We start from the raw sequence: 18,794 nt of genomic DNA on the forward strand, positions 1-18,794 counted from the left end.
GAGAAGAGAGTGTCCAAGTCGCTCTTCTTTTGAGTCATGTGAAACGGGGAACGAGTACGAAGTGCTTGCCGAAAGTTGCGAAGGTGATGTGGTCTTTATGCCGAACCTGAGATCGGCCCATTATGCCAAAAGATCACTGGATAATGGATCGGCTGGAGATAAACATTGTCGTGAAGACCTCCAACCAGAGATGCATGAAACCAGATTATCTGACGAATTTATGAAATTAAAACGAGATTAAGTTTGATGAACAACATTGCTTTATTGAGGATAATTGTATGTAGAAGTATCCCCAGAGTTATTAATGTAGGAATACCTTTCAGAGAGTAAAATCACTCAAGAGAAAATTTTTGAATCCACAGTCAATATAAAAAAATTATCGTAAATATATCTATATATTATAATATATTCGTACTGAATATCATAAATCATATCATAAAAATTAGGAAAAATTCAAGAAGTCTTCCACTGCTGATATGCTTTTCTCATTTGTTGAGTAAAGATTCATTCCAAAGCATGTATTATGAGCTACTACTAAGCAACCTGTTCCTCACAAATATGGCTCGCAGCAGTTTTCGACGAGGAAGCAAGATGTTTTGGAAGGATAGGGTATTTAAACTGTGTGAAAGATGGCAAAAGATTGTGAAACATAGCTATGGATATAAAATTAAATTATAATGCTTTGACTGACAATTATGTTTTTGTTTTCCCAAAAATCGACATCAACTTTTCGGACAACCCATTATGAGGTATCCTGATTTATCCTGATTTTTATTTTCATTCCTCCTGATTTTTTAAAATTATAGTTGGCAACCCTGCCTCCAACCTTCCCGACATCCCTCAGCTGCGACCGATAGAAAACTTTTAGGCGAATGGCCGAAATGGAGAGATAGCTGACTACCAACGCCACGGAAAGGTAAAATAACACGTCGGCCAACTTCCGTAAGGCCCCGGTGCTTCATTTGCGATACTTCATCAAACAACCCTGCCTCTTCCTGTCCAGTATGCACTAGTAATTCCGGCTTACTTAACACATTAAGCCCTGACCGAGCTAGGGGACCAAAGATGTACTTTTCGTCTGACTCACGTTGGTCCCTGCGGATCAATAGGGGGCTTTTATAAAGATCATTTTCCAATTTTGTGGCTGTCGTTTCCAGTTGACACTCTCTAAACTCTCTAAAGGCCACTGTCGGCGCGATGAAACCAGCTCAACGTATTAATCGTTGAACGCATTGGAAGCGCTCTTGAACAGTCTGCCAAATAAAAGTATCATTCTGAGCTTCATCCATTTAAGAAAATCCTCATGATCAAATTGTAATATTGAAATATATTGATATCGCGGGACATTTTCGTTCCTTTTGCCAAATGCGGGACGTTTCGCGGGACGTAATCTTACGCGGGACATTTTGTTGAAATGCGGGACTGTCCCGCGTAACGCGGGACGTCTGGTCAGTTTAACCTTATATAAATAAAAATGTAAGGCTAAATGTGTTGCTAAGCGCGAAACCCGAAGAAGGAATCGTCCGATTTGAGTCATCTTTATTTTGATGTATTCGTCTCAGCCCGTAGTTCAATGTTATGGAGAGAAAAATCGGAAAATTTTCGGAAAACTCTGAAGGAAGGTCGGAAAATTCGGAAAATTCATTTTCCATGTGTTTTAAAATTACATCATGATAAGCGTTGTCGGTCCATTCAATGTTTGCGCTATCGAAATTGATCTTTGTTTGAAAGTGGAAATGGATTTTCAGGTGAAATAACGCACCTCTATATCTTCTATCTATATAAATAAAAATGTAAGGTCAAATGTGTTGCTAAGCGCGAAACTCGAAGAAGGAATCGTCCGATTTGAGTCATCGTTATTTTGATGTATTCGTCTCTGCCCGTAGTTCAATGTTATGGAGAGAAAAATCGAAAAAAGTTCAGAAAACTCTGAAGAAAACTCATATGTTGCATATGTTCGAAAATTACATCATGATAAGCGTTATTAGTCCATTCGATGTTTGCGCTAACTAAATCGATCTTTGTTTGAAGATGGAAATGGATTTTCAGGCGGAATAACGCATTCCTATCTATATAAATAAAAAAGGAAGGCCAAATATGTTGCTAATCGCAAAATCCGAAGAAGTAGAGGCCCCTTTTGAGCCGCCTTCATTTTGTTGTATTTGTTGTATTCTGCCCATAGAACAATGTTATGATGAGAAATGTTTTGAAATTTGTTCTAAAGAATTCATATCAAAACAATAATTTTGGGCGGGACGAAGTTCGCCGGGTCAGCTATTAGTGAATATAACTGTTCTAATATGGCCTCCTTTGACTTGACTTTCTTTTCAATTTTGTTTGGTTTGTTCTAACAGTCTAGATCAGAGGTTTAGTTGCAGAGTTGAACCCGTACTTCGTACTTCTATAAGTCGATAACTAATGTCACAAAATATTATATAATTTGTCTTAGAATGAAAACTATGAGTATTTCTTCAATTTCAAGCAAATAGATTTCACATTATGAATTTTATCGTTTATTCCGGGATAGTTTGCTTTTATGAAAAATTAAAGCGCCGAAAATAGGGGATGATAGATGCAACATTCAACCGTAGAAACAAAACTGATTAGCATTAATCTTACTTTTCGTTTGGCTTTGGTTGATATTGCGCCGGCTGTGGACTAACGCTCCTTCTCATACTCATACTCTGGTGGTTCTTTTTTGGTTTGATAGCCAGCTTGTGCTTCGAGATGGAGCTGTCCAACAGACTTTCGGTCTTGCCAACGTTCAGCTGGGGATCTAACTTTGGTTTTCTATATGACAAAAAATACACGACAAAAATCGAAATATTAACATTCATTCACACAGAATCAGTCCTATTCTCTACTCACTTTGCTGCGCTCTTTTTGGCGGACTCGCCCATCTCTAGGACCTCAACCAGATCCCCCACCCGCACCGAGATTGAGTCGGGCCCTTCCGCATCGTAGTTCTTGTTCACAACCAAAATATCGTACATCTGTGTGTGTGTGGAAAAAGGTGAAACGAATAGACAAAAACCATAACAGACGTTAATTAGTTGGTAATTAGTACGAACGGGTCATAAAGCTAAGTCAACGAGCAACAAGTTTCGGATGTGCATCTGTCCGCTCGCAGTGTGTTTCTTGTAGGGCCGCTAATGGCTAGTGCACCATCTCTTATTTTCGTTATAGTTGTCGTCTATTTCTGGAGCGCATCAGTCAGCAGTCTACACGTGGTTTATCGCCCTAAGGCGATCGTAAACCATTTTACGTTTGTCCTAATTTAGTGGTAAATAATTGTGTCGTATTTTCGGATACCTAAATTGCCAAATTATTTATATGGATAATTTTTGTTTATGACACTTTGAATAATTTAAACCTTATCTTCGGAACCTTGCCAAAACGTTACCGTTCATAAACTCGGAATCGAGGAGTGTCATTCATCTTTTCAGTGGGTATGATTTTGGTGTGTCATCGTGAAAAAACTATGAATAAAAGACAGTGTCAGTTAACCCAGGTGCAAGAAAGTATATCTCAATTTGTCAGCATGAAGTAGGTTATTTTTCCTTTTTCTGTATTTTTTCCGACAAAACATATGATTATTCGTCAAAAGTCTAGAACGGTTGCGGTTGTGTCACATTTACCCGAATGACACTCACCCGAATGCGACAAATACCTGAATGCAACATTTACCCGAATGAAGAAAAATGCGATCAATAACTCTAAATTTCTGATTTTGCGACTAGGTCCCTTCAGGCTTAACACCGATCAGTTGATGTATGAATGTGATCATCCTAATAACGCTTATTAGGATTAAATAAATACCTTCTAATCAAATATAGCTGTAAATAGTACATTTCGGTAAATGTTACTTTCGGGTATATGTTGCATTCGGATAAATAACGCATTCGAGTAAATATTGTATTTCGGTAAATGTTCATTCGGGGAAATGTTTCATTCGGGTATCTGCCGGTATTTGTTACATACGGGTGAACGTCTTTCGGGTAGATGTGACACTATCATGTTTTGCTTTATATAACTGAAATTCGACATTCTCAGTTTTCTTGAAGGAAATGAACAGATAATTTTCCGACAAGTGTAATGCATATCAATGCCTCCATTCACGCTCATACATCATACCGTTCTCATGTGGGTGCAACCCAGGAGCGAAGCTGCCGCGAAGGCGGACAGCGTACAATCCGCAGCGCTACAAACTAAAGTTGTATTTCAGCAGCTTCATTTCTCTCAAACATGCTAAATTAGTACACGTTCTCAACATACTGGCAAGCGGCGAGGACAAAGACTTACCATTTGGGCAGCCAAATGGCCGACAAGTGTGCTGAGCACCTTTTTCCATCTGTTGGCTTGGTTAGTTTGACGTCAGAATGTTCTCCTGCGTTTCTGCGATCAATAATATACTTGCCCCCAGAGCTGAGGATTAGAAACACTCTCTCTGGCCAGTGAATTAAAACAGACAAAGTGATCTTTTGCGCCGTTCATGTCCATCTTCGAAGCTCAATTTACGGAACGATTTGTCTTGCACCATGGCACCATAGTGCTTACGTCTGAGAAGAAGTGTGAATGCCAGCAGCCAGCACGGAAGTGACCGGTGGTCCATCCAGACTGCATCATATCGACCTCTCCAGAAAAGCATAGAGCATTAACAGCGAGTTTTTGGTTATTATTTTTAGAATTATGCAACTGTGCAGATCGATCGAATGTAAACACACTTTCGCTACGCTTAGTCCCTCCGAGCAGACCACAACCAGCTGTATAATTAAAACGCGATAGGCATAGAACGAAATTAGACTACGTGGTCTTCTCAGGGAACCAGGAACCACACATTCGTGTTCATTGCATGGAGGGGGTTTGGCACTTAAAATTATGAACTCTCTCTACATTGGCTGACAGCTTGATGCGCTCCAAACGATGCAGAGGCGCACTTCAAGTTACGATATGCTCTGTGCCAAGATGGAAATGTCATATGGGAGATCACTTTCGCAGTTGACTATTCCTCTGTTTTTGACGTGGCGCAGTCCTTCGAGGGGGATTGCTCAGTCTCGAAGATTACGCGTTACGCGATTTCATGTGAGCGTAAACAATCCGCAAATAGGTTTATGGTTCGTTCGCCGAACAGCGGATATTGTGTAACGCGGAGTAATTGAGACTTTCATGATGATGGGTGGGAAAAGAAGTTCTTCGCCAAGATTATAGGTCGTAAAAAATCCATTTATGTTGTATAGAATCACAGACCAAAATAAGGACGCATATATTTATTCCAAAAGAGGTACCACCATCAACCAAAACAACTGTTTTAGTACGGATGCTGTAGACTAACTCAATGCGTATTTTGAACTCAATGTCTGTAGATTACGCTAATATTTCTCTATCGAGAGGAATTTAAAACAATTAGGTAGGTTGAGGTCCTTATCGATGAAATCCATTCCACTGTCCCGGTACCACTGAAGGGCCTCCCAGATACGACAGATTACCAAATTAGGCCAGAATTATACATATTCTTCGTGAGCTCCAATGTACCGGTAAAATACTTTCAGTTACTCTTGCTTATACAGTGGTAGACATTCGTTTAGCCGCACCCTATTTTTTCTCAATATTTTTAAAAATATGTCAATTATTTGTACAGTTTTGTTCATAAAAGACTATTATTGTTTATTTTCATCGAATTCATCCTAAAAAAAAAGTATAAATTCACTTTTTGTTTTCTAAGTAATTGAAATATGTGGAATCAGGGTAGACATTCGTTTAGCCGCATCCTAAAATTCAATAATGGAAAATTTGTGCGGCAAACTTCGGGTCCAATCGGTAGTTAATATTTAGTATGTCCACCTGCATTTCGGATCACTTTGAAAACTCGTTTTGGCATCGAATCAGACAGCTTTCAAAGTGTTGCCATATTGATTATAGTCCAACACTCCTGAATTACTGCCTTGAGGCTGGAAATATTGTCAAATTGTCATCCGTTTGCATAGACCATCTTGGCCAAGATTCTTCATAGATTCTCTATGGGATTGCAATCGACTGCAAGCAGGTCATTCATAAAGCGGAATGTCCTTCTCAGCAAACCATGCCTTCGATTGCTTGGAAACGTGGATCTATGCATTATCCTGCTGAAAAACGATATCCTCTGTAGTGTTATTCTCAATATGGCCAATCAAAACGGCTTCCAGTAATTGAAGATACTTTTCGGAGTTCATTCGGGTGAAAATAAAACAAATAGGAAGTTTGCTGTGATAATAAACGGCTCCCCCACACTATCAAACTTCCGCCCCAAAGTTTCGCTTCGATCTCACGACATTCCGTCGACTTAAATTGTACCAATAGCAACTGTAACAGTCCGGGCCATCCAAATTGAACTTTTTTCGCCGGAAAATACAACATTTCTCCATTCCAGTTTCCATTTCATGTATTGCCGGGCGAAAATGAGATGGTTCGTGTCTTATTCGATCTTTAAGACGCAAAGTAACTTTGGTGTTCCCATTTGTTGGTCGTTATATCCCATATTTCAGGCACTATTTAAAGAAATTCCTTACCACTTTCTCAGATCGACCAATTTTTGTTACAATTGAGCGATTAGAAAACTTTTGTTCACTGAATATCTTTATTATTTTCCGCCCCTCTTCTGTCAACAGAATACCTTTCGCCATTCCTTTGAATTCTACGTAGATCACTAATCTGACCAACTTCTTACGTTGCACATCTAATATTTATCTTGTAAATTGAACATTCCCAAGTATTTCTTCAAAAAAGACAGATAAAGGCTTGGTGATTATGCGAAAACCTGATCTTTATGCCCTGCGGCTAAACGTATGTCTCGGGAAAAAACGACGTTTGAATGTTTATATCCACCGATGCCGCCTTGTGTGAGTGTGTGATTGTGACGGGCGTCCTTTCAATAAAATTGACTTACATATACTACCACTACAGCAAATAAGTATCCCGACATTCCTTGTTGTTTTGTAAGTGTTTCAAGTTTTTTCCAAGTGCGACGAATGTCTATCACTGTATATTTTCGGGTCCCGTTTGTGATAGCAACCATAGCTTTCCGTTCGAAACTACAAACTTATTGGCGAATCAAGATTTTTCCTAGCGAATTCGTTGGCGTAAACGAGCTTAAACATGCATGGAAGATCAAACCGTCAACCGTTTATTCATAAAGCTTTTCACCTGAATGATTCCCAATTTCCATTCCCATATACGGGAAGAAGGGGTGAGACGGCCTCGCTGAGAAAACAAATTCTTAGATAAAAATCTACAAGAATTTGTTGCACTGCACATCATTTCTTAAAATTGACCTATGTAAATGCAAGAATGTGTAACTGTAATTTGGTATTCTTTTGTTGTTTTCTCATCAGAAAATGAAATGACCGAAAATTACTCTTCATTCAAAAGCGGGGTAAGAAGGACCACAGAATCTGATTGAAAGTTTTACAGGACATTTTTTTATACAAAATCATACAAAAATCAAAATAAACATTACAAATTCTATTCATGATCATGAAGAAGGTTTCAAAAGGAATAAAATAACTATGATGGAATCACTTTCCGCAATCAAAAACAGGAAATCCAGCCCGTTCCGTCATTTGAATCCAAAAGAACTACTCCAAATTTATTACACAGTGTGTTCGCTCCGACTGATGGTGTCTTTGATCCCTTAGGTTTCCCCGTAGTAGCCTTCCGACCTTTTTTTGATGCCTTTGGGTTCCTTTGATGTTTTGGTGCTTTTCAGTTCCTTCCTCTAGACATCGAGGTCAATGCAGTCGTGATCTCTGTAACACGTTTCCTCTTCGTAACACTAGTACCTCTCATTTTGGGTAACGGTTGAATATGGGAGGTCGAGAGCGAACGAACCATTAAGTGAATTAGAGCTACCGAGATCTACTCTGACAGTGCTGTCCTAATCGGACTTGTCAGTTCCATTTGATGCAGAGGATTGAGCGTCAGATGAACCAAGCTCAGGAATGGCGATAACTTCGAAATCGACATCGGTTTTGGCGCTCTGAGCCAACCGTGACTTCCGTTCAGCCCGCATCAAAAACGCTTGTACAGTATCAGTGTCGGTCTCAGCGCCCAAAGACATTTGTGCATAAAAAGAAAATAAAAAATCGACTAGAAAGACATAAAATAAAGCCTTTTTTGATGTTCTTACTTTGTAACTGTCAATCCCAGTGATCAACACAAAACAAAAACCCTGTGTCGGCCCCTAGAGCAGGGCTCAATATGTCATCATACCTTTTTCCGAATAGGAAAATCCGGAACAATCTACTGAAAGTGATAAACAAAATAAAATTCTCGTGCTTTGGGGTTGCAAGAAATTGTTGCAACAACAATAAGGATTGTGCTGCAGAAAAAAAATAAAATTTCGGAGATTACCAGTACCGTGTAATATCGATAGTAAGGTTGCCTTGTCTACACTTTGTCGTCTGTTTTTGATTGTTTAATGAATTCGTCTTCTATGCACACATTACATTTACATTTTGCACATAATGAACGAGGGGACTTATAAAGAAGGTAACATTCTCGTCAAAATCAATGTTTGTTTTGATGATTTTCGACATGACGTGATCCATTCATAAGACACAGTTTTTATAATTGATAATTTGTTCTCGGTTATATCATTCCGAGTTTTTGACCAACATCATATTATTTTTTGTCTTTAAGCTTTACCACTAGATATGTCCAGAATTGGAACATTAAAGTGCAGATCATAAGATTGTCTGGCCAGTTCATCTACAATTTCATTTTCATGGTGTTTCATGGTGGAACAGTGGAGATAAAATGATCAGGTGCTTAATATTCGATAATTTAACTAAAAACCGATTGATACCACCCTTTTCTTAGAACATATGAAGCCATTCGATACCCTCTACTGTGCAGGAAACTGTCAAATATTGAAAATAATAAACAATAATCCGAATATAAGTTGTTGACAACACTATAATGCGTAGAAGAACCATTATTCATGACAATACAGTACAATCGGTTGTAATCAAGTTTGACACAGGAGCCAGCTTTAGTAGATCTTTAAGTTCGGTATCAGTAACTGGTTTGTTTGGCTACAAACAATCATCTGGAATGGAAAAGCTAACGTAACAGCAACAGACTGAAGTTCAGTATCTACGTTGAATTCTTCAGAAAAGAACGTTCCATGAACCACGATTGCTATACCTCCTGATGCCCTCAAATATAATTGATCAGGTTTATAATACATAATTTTTTATTTTATTTTTAAATTCAAGAATGTTATTTTGCAACAAAAAAAGTTTTTTTCGAGATGACATCAGAGCTCGTTTTAAGTCATTTGGTATCGAAATAAAAAATTCGATTTTCCAAATTTCCTTTACTCCCTCCATGGAAGATTTTCAAGGATGAAAAAATCAAAACTTTGATTCACCCTTTGAGGCATTTTCATTTGTTTGTCGTTCTTTTTGGGGCAAACATATAACATGTTTATTGACAGCATTTGAAAGAGCGTATTTGACTCTACATAATGTGATATATTCAAATCTATGTTATTTTTGACGTAGGACTACGTCTTACATTAAGGGTGCCAAAGCAGAAAACAGGTCACGTTTTTATGAAATAGAGTTAACGTTAATAACTACTTTCACTGCGAACGGATTTTAACGATTTGAATACCAATCGAATCGGAAATTTTCTAAAATTAGTTTTATATGCTATATTATATGATACATTTGTTCTGTCCATTTGTGTGCTTTTCCGAACAGAGCAGTCAATAACGGGCAACTTACACAGCCGCTAGAATAGAAACAACGAAGGGGGTTAGCGAAAAGAGAATATTTGCGAAGTAAACTCCACCCTTGCATAGTAAATGAGCTGTCGCTAGCGTATAAGTATTGGATCTTTTCTGAGGAAAATTCTCAGAATCTTCCTGTGCCCGAAACAACAAAGGTCGTTCTTTCTGCTCGTTTTTTCTTTTATGTTTCCCCTCGAGCTCTGAATGCTAGCTGTACATGTGAATAGCACACCTTCGATACTTTTAGTTGCCATTCGTATTTGCTCTTGTGCGCATCGGCTCTGTTCTGATGCAACAAGCTCCTAGCTTTGTTGACGGTTTTGACCGAGAGTCGAGAAACGATTTTTCATAAACGGTCATTCTCGCAATGTTTCATTTTTATTGCTGCAACTGTGTGCATCTGTTAGACGCGTGTTTAATGCTTGTTGAATGGCGATGCACGGAAGATGCCTCACGTTATATACTCAGTGCAATACGTACATTGATATAAAGAAACAATTTGCGACACATGACCAATTAGTGTATTGTTCTCGAAAAGGCAACAAAGAATCGTTGCTTCTCGAACTGATTCTACAAAACCACTCAAGCCATCAAACGTTTTCAGGGTCCCCGGAACTATTTACTCAAGAGTTATTTATGAAATTTCGTCGTACTCGCAAATAGTATCCGAAATGAAAAACCAACAAATTATAAAAACAAATGCATAGTCCTACGTCCTAAGCGGTCGTGTCTCGGATACAACCCCTCGAATTTTTTTTTTGAATTTAAGAAAACTTGAATTGAAATTATGAGATTTTGAATGAAAACCCATCAATAACTTTGAGTAGGATTAGGTTATTGCCAAGCTCTACATCGCAAAATATGTGGATTGATAAGCTCTAAAAGTCGTTGGAAGACAATACACCCATACCTCGCTTTACGGCTTAGATAGGTTCCACGAAACTTGGCCGCAAAGCGAAAAGCCGTATAAGGAATCAATTATTATAATAAGCATTCATACAAATTCAATCGGATCGGTTCCAAATTTGTTAAATGTGTAACATGGTATATCATTCAAACTGCAATTGTTAAAAATTTATTTCCTTTAAATAAAAAATACCTACATAACAAGTACTTAAATTTAAATTTGTGCATACATACAAATGTACTTACATACCTAAAATGTCTGTAATTGTTTCCAATTTTTTCAGGTAAAACACTTACAGACAAGTCTAAACAACACACTGAATAAAGCTTGTAAAGAAGAGGAAATATAACAGAGTTTGCATGTAGATATATCGACATCGAAAAAAATTTTTTTTTGCCACTATAGCGAAAAATTTTAGGCCGTAAATCGAAAACATGCCTTAATTGAAGAGGGCCGTTATAGCGAAATGCCGTATAAAGAGCGGCCGTATAGCGAGGTATGGCTGTATAGAAGTATAGAGCAAAAAACCCGTTTTTTCATGATCACCTTAATTCAACTTAGAACAAAAAGCGCTAAATCGATTTCATTAAAAGATAGAAAAAAACATTGTTCTACAAATTTAATTAAAATAACTGGGACTACAACATTCTCAAACTGTTTATCTCTATCTATAGAGATAAGAAGTTAGTTTTGACGTAGAACTACGTCTTTCATTAAGGGTGCCTACTTTCGCTGCGAACTATTTTTGCCGTGAAAGGATTCTGGCGATTTACATACCAAACGAATCGGAAATTTCCTAAGATTTGTTTGATATGCTATATATTAGGCTGTCAAAAAAGTCCTGTGGTATTTCCGCGAGGTGTCGTTGTAAGCGCGTAGTTCTAGTTGTATTCATTGTATCGAGTCATACTATAGCTTGTTGGAAAGGTATTTTTGCGCGCTATAATATAGTTCTTGACAGTGTTTTGTTTGGTTAAGTCGTTCGTGAGTTATAGTGTCGCAAATATGGAGCAAAAAAAAGAGAAAATCCGACATATTTTACAGTACTACTATGACAAAGGCAAAAATGCATCTCAAGCTGCCAATAAAATTTGTGCAGTTTATGGACCCGATACAGTTTCCATTTCCACCGCACAACGATGGTTTCAACGTTTTCGTTCTGATGTAGAGGTCGTCGAAGATGCGCCACGCTCCGGAAGGCCTGTCGTCGAAAATTGCGACAAAATCGCTGAATTAGCCGAGAAAGACCGGCATAGTAGCAGCCGTAGCAACGGCCAAGAGCTGGGGATAAGTCATCAAACCGTTATTAACTATTTGAAGAAGCTTGGATTCACAAAGAAGATCGATGTATGGGTGCCACACACGTTGACGCAAAAAAACATCTTTGACCGTATCGACGCATGTGAATCGCTGCTGAATCGCAACAAAATCGACCCGTTTCTGAAGCGGATGGTGACTGGCGATGAAAAGTGGGTCACTTACGACAACGTGAAGCGCAAACGGTCGTGGTCGAAGCCCGCTGAAGTGGCTCAGACGGTGGCCAAGCCCTCATTAACGGCCAGGAAGGTTCTGCTGTGTGTTTGGTGGGATTGTCAAGGAATAATCTATTATGAGCTGCTTCCGCTCAATTCGGACCTGTACTGCCAACAACTGGACCGCTTGAAGGTAGCACTCGTGAAGAAGAGGCCAGGCCAGGCCACACACTTCTTTGGTGACGCGCCAGAAGCTCCGGGAGCTCGGATGGGAGGTTCTTTTGCATCCGCCGTATAGTCCGGACCTTGCACCAAGTGACTACCACCTGTTTTTGTCCATGGCGAACGAGCTAGGTAGTCAGAAGTTAGCCACAAAAAAAGGCCTGTGATAATTGGCAATCCGAGTTTTCTGCCAATAAGGAAGCGAGCTTCTATAACAGGGGTATTATGAAGTTGGCGTCTCGTTGGGAACAAGTCATCGAACAAAACGGCGCATATTTGACTTAAAACAGATGATTGTAACTAATGTTATGAACAAATGAAAATTCAAAAAAAATACCGCAGAACTTTTTTGACAGCCTAATATTACAATCCCATTGTCTGTATATGGTTTAAATTGATGAAAATTGGAAGCATTCCCATTTCCCCATACATTTGTTCTAGCCTGTTGTGTGCTTTCCCGAACAGAGCTGTCGATAACAAGCAACTTATCGACGAGCAACGAAGGGAAAATCGTAAGATGTAAAGTCTCCGTGAACAAAGGAAAAGAAGAAAAACGAAGGGGAGTATTTGCCTAGAGTATAAACAGTGGATCTCGCTGAGGCAAACTTCATTCTTCGTGAGGACACCGACTGGACAACACCGTTGCTGGGCGAGGACGGCGAGGGATCGAATGATTTTATCAAGGCAATGGGGCTGGAGGAGTAATATGAGAAATGAGGCCTTTCCAATGGCCTTTCTGAAGGCTAGAGACGAATGAACTGAAGAAATTTAAAGTCTCTTTAATTCAACGAGGAAAGGAAGGAAAGACAAACTTTCAGCATCGTTCTAGATACGAAACAATGAACATCGCTTGTTCTTCCTTGTTTTGCGCCACCACATGTCTTCGTTTCGGAGTGAGCTGCGAACACGACCAAATTACTCACTCGCTGATGTCTCTGGCATTGCAATCATTGCATCAAACTGACGCCATTGCATGTAATGTTTTGAGCTGCACAATTGTGTGGGGAATCATCAAGCTCACCAAGAAAGTAAATGTTCTGGAATTTTGTCAGTGATTTGGTTTCGCATGACAGTAGGGAAACTCTCTCCACAAAGGATGACAGTTTAGCTAATTTAGACTGGTAATATTTACAGAAAGGGCTTCTGTTGAGAAGAGCGCAAATAAGTGTGTGTATATTTAGTTGCTTCAAGCCATCGATACATGGATATTTGTGTGCGTACGTGCGTGCTTCATAACCCGTACGCAGGGATGCCAACCTTCCTGATTTTTCAGGATTTCCCAGACTTTTTGGCTCGTATCCTGACATCCTGACAAACACTCGATTTTGTCTGATTTTTCCTGATTTTTTAGTCTTTTATTTTATCACAATAAAAAGGATCCTGCTTGGAAATGAGAACTACCTACCTAGCGTACATAAAAAAGTATCCGGCTCTCCCTTGTATAGTGATTGCTCTTTCTTCTTATTATTCATTAATTTGAGGATAATTTTGCGAGATCTTTTTCTCTCTCTGTCTCTCTTTCTCTCTCTCTCTGTCTCTCTTTCTATCTCTCTCTCTCTCTGTCTCTCTTTCTCTCTCTCTTCCTCTCTCTCTCTCCCTCTCTCTCTCTTTCTCTCTCTCTCTCTCTCTCTCTTTCTCTCTCTCTTTCTCTCTCTCTGCAGAATCCTATGTCAAGGATTTCAGAGTTACAGATATTTAGTAGATTTTTTTTATAAAGTGTATAATTATAAATTATCCAAAAACCGTAAAAAATGTATGACATTTATTGTCGTAGTCATAGTATCACGAACCACAATAATAATAATGCATGGTTGTGGAAATGCCTAAAAAAGGACAAGTGGAAGTTCGCTCAAGTAAGGTTCAGGTCTCTACAAAATTCATTCAAGGATAAGAACTTCGATTCTATGGACAGCATAAAAAATACCTTGAACAGTTTTCGACGAGAAAACGAACATGATATGGTTGGATAGAATTTCAAGGCTTAATGAAACATGGCGGGAAGGAATTATTTAAGCTAGGGTATTAGTAATGAATCTCTGCTGAGGCAAATATCCTTTTGCCAAGCGGTTAACATTGTTTGTTTTCTGTCATCATAAAGGCTTCGTTGGTGCCTTTGACATTGCATCAATGCATTGATAGTGAAGCAGGTGTTAAGGTTATGTACCCAAAAATTATTTGGGAAATACCAAGTTATTCAATATGCTATAATAAGTCATTAATTTATTTTTGTTCGCATGCAGATAGAGTTTATTTCACTTATTTTGTCACCAAGAAAGTAAATATCGTTCTGGAATTTTGTATGTGATTTGGTTTCGCTTGCCAGTAGCAAAACTTTTTCCCCTAAGGATTACAGTTATAAACCGTAGTTATAAACAAGCGACTTGAATTAAACTACAGTGTAGTTCTACGTCAACAATGTGGTCACCCTATTTTGAACAAGATTGAAATGAGCGCTCTATCGTATGTAACATCTTTTTCGAAGATAGTTTTTGTCTAAACAATAAAGGTCGTGCTCTAGATGCTAATTTCCACTTAAATGCACCTCCTGGACCATTGTGTAACGACAGCTGTTTGTATCAGAACGGCAAAGTATTAAAATAGACGGTTAGACGGCCATTCTGATAGAATCACAGTAAAGATGTGTATAGCGCTAGATAACTGTACAGACTTCCTTCCTAAATTCGTACATTAGGGCGAAGACTTCTCGGAAAAGATTGACATTGAAATAAATGTAGAGGTTACAACCTGTCAATTGACATACATCAACGTCACAGAATATATGTCAACCAAAACACGAACGGATGAGATGGCCAAGACATGCTGTTGAAGCGCCGAACGCTATTACGCGCCAAATTGTGTTTGCCACGTATCCGGTGGGGAAGACGCGTGAAGAAGGGGCCATCCATGGCAACACATATTCCTAATGCTCGAATGTTTAATAATACAATCGAACTGTCTGTCTGTTCAGTGTGAACCAAATTCAGTCTCATTGAGATGTGAAATTGCAAACAGTCCCCTAATACTGTCACTCTTACGTATCCAAACAAATAATCTTGATTAACACAGTGACTGCCCAACAAATAGAATAATCCCACGTCCAAAGTTTCTCGCGTGGGTGTCGATTGCCTACGACTTCGAGGATCCATAATTTGCCCACAGCAAGAGTGATGTGTTACACCGTGGACAAAAAAAAATACAAATTATATTTTACGCAATCTTTGAACTCATTCTGACCGATCTATCCCGGCCCGTGTCCGAAAGATCACAAGCAGTCTGGTGCGAATTAGTGGAAATGATGATGAAAAACTGTTGCTGATCCATTCAAATGATGCAAAAATACTTTTTTCTGTGTCAGTCGTGCCATTTTATAACGACGGGGCAATTCAAGCGAATTAATCCATGAAAACATGGAAAATCCCAACTTGTTGGAGCATCTCCTTCGGAGAATAAATAATTTATTTTAACATCCGTATCGTCCGAGTCACGCTGGCGACCGGTGCGACGCAGGTCTGCCGTCGGATGGTCAATCGTGCATCACCGTTTGTCACGAGTGTATTAGATATGCTGGTCTTGGGAGGGGAAATTGGAGCAAACAATGTGACTCAAGTCGGCAGTCCTTGAGCGGGGCGCCAGCTGTTTTCCCACACGCCGTCTGGGAAAGACAGCTAAATTTGCGGATTTTCACTAGACCAAAGGTCGTCGGTGCGTTGCACTATCCAGAGTGAACATCCTGCTGGGTGTATACATTACCCGTAATTATCACTTGTTTTTGCAAGTTCGTAAGAAAAGTCATGGAATGAGACAGAAAAGTCGGAGAAAAAAAATTCTGTAAAACTGAAACTGTGTGCTGCGTAAATATGAGAAAGGATCGAAAACCTTGTAAGGTGGATAATCCCACGGCTTTGCAACAGTAAGGAGTAGGTGTTCTAACGAGAAAACGGGGGCAATACTACTACAGGTACATCGCTCTGAAGCGTGTCGGAGAAATGATTTCTAGGACAACTGACTGTCAACGTTCCGCTTTTTTCTACGTGTCGTTAGAGAAACTTTTCGTTACACACTATACGCACGCTGTCAATCAAGATCCGCGCCGTTTTAACGAGCTGCCGACAAAACCTTATTTATATTACACGAAGCGGAAACACCGCTAGAATACATCCTTCCAAGGTCATAAATAATGAAAACACACTTCGCAGTCAATCCTACTGAGTCACAACTATTACATCTAACGATATTTATTCGCCTTGCGTGTTGGTCATTAAACCACTTTACAGCTTGGCATCGAATCGATCAAACGCTTAAACCTTCAGCACTCATTTTGAGTGGTGTGGAATCAAACAATTATTTATAGCGAAGCTCGCGTGAACCGCTCCAACGGCACAAGTGAAAATTTGGTAAAATGTATCAACCGTGCAAATGTCAAAGATAATCTGTCGTGGGGTAAGGTACCTTGCACAGTCATCCATCGGTCTCATTCACGGGGATGGTCATTGCATCAAGATAATCTTGATTGTGGACCAGACTGAATGATTTACGATGGGTAATGTAAACAGCACGAATAACCTCCGGTTGTGAGCGAAGGCAAAATTAAATAGGTATTAGAGAGTTATTATTCATCCGTACCGGTTTTTTACTAATGCGAAGACCACCGGAACCACCGGTGCTAAGAACTCGAATTATTTTTTTTTGTGTAATACATTTCCTATCATTCGCATCGGAAATGGTTTATTCAGCTGAACAAACCATGTCAGCCCGTATTCGGAAACTACGCTCTGTCCAACTTCTATAAGATCACTCTCAATATTTTCAAAGTAACATATCATATGAATTTTGAGTTTTAATACATTTTTTTCTGTTTAGTGCTTCATTCATAACAAATTTTTCGTTCTAGTTCGAAAGAAAATGTGTCTTCTGAGACCCTTCGAAATCGATTGTGTCACATTTACCCGAAACCCACTCACCCGAAAGACAGTTACCCGAAAGACATTCACCCGAATGCAACAATTACCCGAATGTGACATTTACCCGAATGCGACAGCTACCCGAATGTAACATCTACCCGAATGCGAGACTAGGATATACAGGTCGGACTCGATTAAATACAAACTCGATTATATGTGATTCAATTATATACAATTTTGGACTCGATTATATACAGTTTGGAAAAAAATATTTCTTTTATCATTCAAATATGACTTATTTCAAGAAAAAATGTAACCTTTCAGCATTAAGGTGAAATTTGAGTGGCTATTATAAGTGCAGGGAATAAAAATCGCGATTTTTGAAGATTTTGCTTGAATTTTCTCCAGGAATTGTTTATATCGACATTGCAGCGAAATTAAGAAAGATAGAAGTTGGGTGTCAAAGAACAAATTGTAGAGTGATTTGAGAGCTTTAATTTATTTGATAGAAACAATCAAGTTTAATATGAATTTTTGGGATAAAATGAATAATTACACATTTAAAATTACTAACTTTTCAATTTTCACTTCCAAAATGTTATTCAAATTCCACTAACTTAGATGCTCCACTACTATATCCTGTTCTAAACTTTCTCATCTTTCAGATGAAAGCATCAGAATCGTCTTCCGTAGCGAACTTTTCAATGTAGAGCCAGTTTGAAACAACAGAGACCGAAACAAAAAAAAAGTTCCATAACTCAGTCATTGTTGAAATTCGAACATACACGTAGAAGGATTTTTTTTATCAAATGTGATCATCTATCATCTTCTGAGAGATTCTGGGAAAAAATATTTTTTTCATGTGAGAAAGGTGTTGTCTGACTTTAGGGGGATGAATCAAAAATTAATTCTTCATCTATTGTCAATAAACGAAAAATATATTCATAAAAAACGAATAAAAAAACATTTCTTTGACTCGATTATATACAGGATTCGATTGTATACAGTGAAAAGAAATCGGAGACTGTATATAATCGAGTCAGCGCTGTATTCGAATAATACACAAATTTTATTATTAGGAAGTATTTATATATTTAATTCTGATTTCTGATGAGCGATCACATTTGTCTTGTACGTTCATTTCCATCCAAAAAGTTCGTATTTTTCGTGGGTTTGAAAAATAGCGGCGTTGGATAAAATCCTTTCCAAAATAGTAAAAAAAGGGAAAGAATGCATCTTTTATAACGTATTATGAAATTTATCTATTCATATGGCTGACGCAGCCCGTTCACTTAAAAGAAAGCTGACAATGTTGGTACATACGTATTACGGCACCGAAGTGCAATTTTTAATGTGAATTTATTTTTTCGTAATAAAATTTATTCTGAGACCACTGTAATGGGGGCGAAGTTCCCATCTAACGACGATGAGGAACCGAGGCGGTCGGACCGGGCAATCGGTGGAACACAGGTTTGCTTGCGACTTCCGACGGCGGGTCGGCGGTCGACTCGGATTGAGTCACC

The 18,794-nt window shown here is 38.7% G+C and overlaps 1 protein-coding gene across 7 annotated transcripts in view; it reads right to left on the reverse strand.

The window, feature by feature from the left end:
- LOC129771467 (obscurin) overlaps positions 1 to 18,794 on the reverse strand; it is a 214,180-nt gene that overhangs the window by 106,088 nt on the left and 89,298 nt on the right. For all 7 annotated transcript variants that reach the window (XM_055775136.1, XM_055775137.1, XM_055775134.1 and 4 more), the window contains 2 exons: positions 2,869 to 2,993; positions 2,620 to 2,790 (listed from right to left, as the gene is read on the reverse strand). In XM_055775136.1, the coding sequence (XP_055631111.1) occupies positions 2,620 to 2,790; positions 2,869 to 2,993 (296 nt within the window). The remainder of the gene's footprint in view (positions 1 to 2,619; positions 2,791 to 2,868; positions 2,994 to 18,794) is intronic.

The sequence above is a fragment of the Toxorhynchites rutilus genome, chromosome 2 (assembly GCF_029784135.1).
Source record: "Toxorhynchites rutilus septentrionalis strain SRP chromosome 2, ASM2978413v1, whole genome shotgun sequence".
In the NCBI taxonomy this organism is placed as follows: domain Eukaryota; kingdom Metazoa; phylum Arthropoda; class Insecta; order Diptera; family Culicidae; genus Toxorhynchites; species Toxorhynchites rutilus.